General features: G+C 39.3%; 1 protein-coding gene across 1 annotated transcript; it reads right to left on the reverse strand.

Annotated features, from left to right (window-relative positions):
• Positions 1–288: 288 nt before the first annotated feature.
• On the reverse strand, positions 289–969 carry LOC124991840 (testis-expressed protein 38-like). Its single transcript, XM_047562701.1, has one exon. It carries the CDS (start codon positions 967–969, stop codon positions 289–291), a length of 681 nt encoding a protein of 226 aa, XP_047418657.1.
• Positions 970–2,752: the final 1,783 nt, after the last annotated feature.

Here is a 2,752-nt window from a genome sequence, read left to right on the forward strand (position 1 = left end):
TTCTATGGTGGACATTATTCTTTGTGTGAAAACCCAATCCCTATTCTCATTTATTGTATATTAATTGATTTTCATTCATAGAAATATACTGCCACAATATGACTAGGTAAGGAGCATGGATAGCACCGTAAGTTTAGTAAGCACCAAGAATAAAGAAATACGTAAGTTTTTGAACATTGCATTGCATTTTTTAAAAGAGAAGCTTTATTTATTTATTTATTTATTTACTTTTCAACAATCTTTAATAACAAAACATACAAATGGGCTCTCATTTCCCATTTTCCACTATTAGTCCTCGCCCCTGAAGCTCCCACCTTCAGTGAGAGGAAGCTGAGGGTCTGGCGCAAACGGCTTCTCACTGGAACAGTTCACCACATAGTCCAGCGTAGGAAGGGAATAGAAGTGCACGTTCCTTTGAGGACAAACGTCCAACAAGTAGGAGGCAGAGTGGTGAAGCCGCGGAGCTGGGTTGCGGAGGGGTGGGGTAACGGGTCTCTCCCGAAAGGTGGGAATTGGGAGTGGGGATCTGATCCGGCGCTGTGGCGTGCGAATAGACAGGGGCCGCTCTGGGACCACAAGAGCAGGTTGACGCAGAACAGGGGACTGTGCGGGGGAGCTGCTTCCTCTGGAGGCATAACCATCAGCTTCAGAGGTGTCTGACTCCCACGTCGAATCCGGAATGTCCACTTTAAAGTCAGGATTGGTAACAGCCTCGGGAGGGGTTATGGTGATTGCCGCATTCAAACCACAATGCCGCCTCTTGTTTATCCAATAGAGGTGTGGAGAGTAAGTGAAGTTGGCAGCCTTCATCACCTCCACCCACTGCTGGGCTCGCCTCTCCCGCCTTACCGTCTTCCTCCAATGGAGAAACATCATGCAGCAGAGGATTAGCACAGAACACAGCCCCATGCATCCAAAGTACAGGTAGGTCCATGTGCCTGAAAGGCCAAAGTCCTCCTGGGAATCCATGAGGGTGAGCGTTGTTACCAGGCCTATGGCTCTGGAAACAATGAACTCACCCACTGATCCGGACACCAATGGGAGTCATCGGAAGGCCCCACCCCCATTGTTACATAAAGAAGTTGTCACCGAGTTCTGAGCACTGGAAATTCCATTTTAATATGGCATATTCACTTTTCAAAGAACACAGTTTGCCTAAAGGGGAAAAATCACTAGTGAATAAGATGATGTATGTCATTAAAACAAACATAAAATAAAACCAAAAAGCTTGAAGTCAATGGAAAGCTCTCTATGGTATATTATTGAATGTTTTAAAGTCATAACTTTGTTGAGTATGTGTTGGGTTAACTAAGTAGTGTTTTTAATGCTCAATTCACATGTTTTCTCTAGAAAAAATAGATTTTATGACAGTATTTATCAAGAGTCACAAATTGCATTACCAAAACTATAGGCCTCTGAAACAGAATCTATCTCAGTTATTATTTTATGTTATACATTATAAGTGAAGTAACTGTCACTGTGGCAGGATGCTAGTTTTCAAAGTATTTTCTACTTATTTATTCATTGTATTGATAATATGGGTTTCAATAAGAACAGAAATCAAAGGGTTACAAAATATTCCAGTGCCTAAAACTCTCTGTGGATGTTGGCAAGATAGGTTTTCTTTTATCAGGAACACTAGGAAATTACTTTGAAGCATACCCTTATTGTATGACCCCTATGAAAAATGTATGCTGGTTCATCTGTTTGTGTATCCCTTGTTAATAGGTTTAGCTGAAATCCTTTAATATGACAGGTACACAGATAACTGGGAACGCCTTCTTACTTGAAAACTTCCTTTGTATTGCCTTACCATTGAATATATATCATTATATTGATTCTTCTGCTTCTCTCTGTTTTATGACAGAACTACTGAGTATGAACTCTGTCAATGATTGATTACTTGCCTTCAATGTTGTTGACCCTCAATGAGGCAGTGAAAATCTGTTCTAGGTAAAGAAGTCATGCATACTTAGATGCTTGGTTCAAGTTTCATCATCTAAAACAGTGCTACTCTAAGTCAGTTCCAGGAACTGGGTCCAAGCAGCAAAATGCTTCATGATGTTGGTTTAGGATTAGATTTCTTTAACAAGACTCCCAAAGCACAAGAAATCAAAGCAAGAATCAATAAGTGGGATGGACTCAAACTAAAAAGTTTTTTCTCAGCAAAGGATACAATCAATAATATGAAAAGAGAGCCTACAGAGTGGAAGAAAATCTTTTCCAAACACACTTCAGATAGAGCATAATCTCCAAAATTTATAAATAACTTAACAAAACTTTACACCAAAAATATAAAGAAGTCAATCAATAAATGGGCCAAGGAACTGGTTCTTTTAGAAGTGATCTTTCACTTCCTATATTTCCTCTGATACCATCCTTTATTTTGAAGATCAATCTAACTATGTATTTTCTAAACTCCTTCTCTGACATTTCTTCTACTGTATTGTCAATGGATTCTATTGTCAGAACTTCTTGGTTTGTTTAAGGCACTTTTTTCCCTTGTAGTTTTATGCTGTTTGTGTGTCTTCTCTTCTAGCAGTATGAATATGAGGCAGCACAGATTCTACCCTGTAGTCTTATACAGACCCTGAAGGCTTCCAGTACCTCACCTTTAAGGGGGAGACCAATATTAATAGTGCCCAATGCAAGCAATATACAACCTTAAACCAAATGGCTTTTTTTAAGGCATCTACAGTTTTGTCTCAATAAACAGAAATAGACTCAATAAATAGACTATTGTCTATAATAT

This window comes from Sciurus carolinensis, chromosome 1, assembly GCF_902686445.1.
Source record: "Sciurus carolinensis chromosome 1, mSciCar1.2, whole genome shotgun sequence".
Classification (NCBI taxonomy): domain Eukaryota; kingdom Metazoa; phylum Chordata; class Mammalia; order Rodentia; family Sciuridae; genus Sciurus; species Sciurus carolinensis.

What these genes read in the sequence shown, in the direction of transcription:
- LOC124991840 (XM_047562701.1), bottom strand. Translation starts at nt 969, where the DNA reads ATGGATTCCCAGGAGGACTTTGGCCTTTCAGGCACATGGACCTACCTG.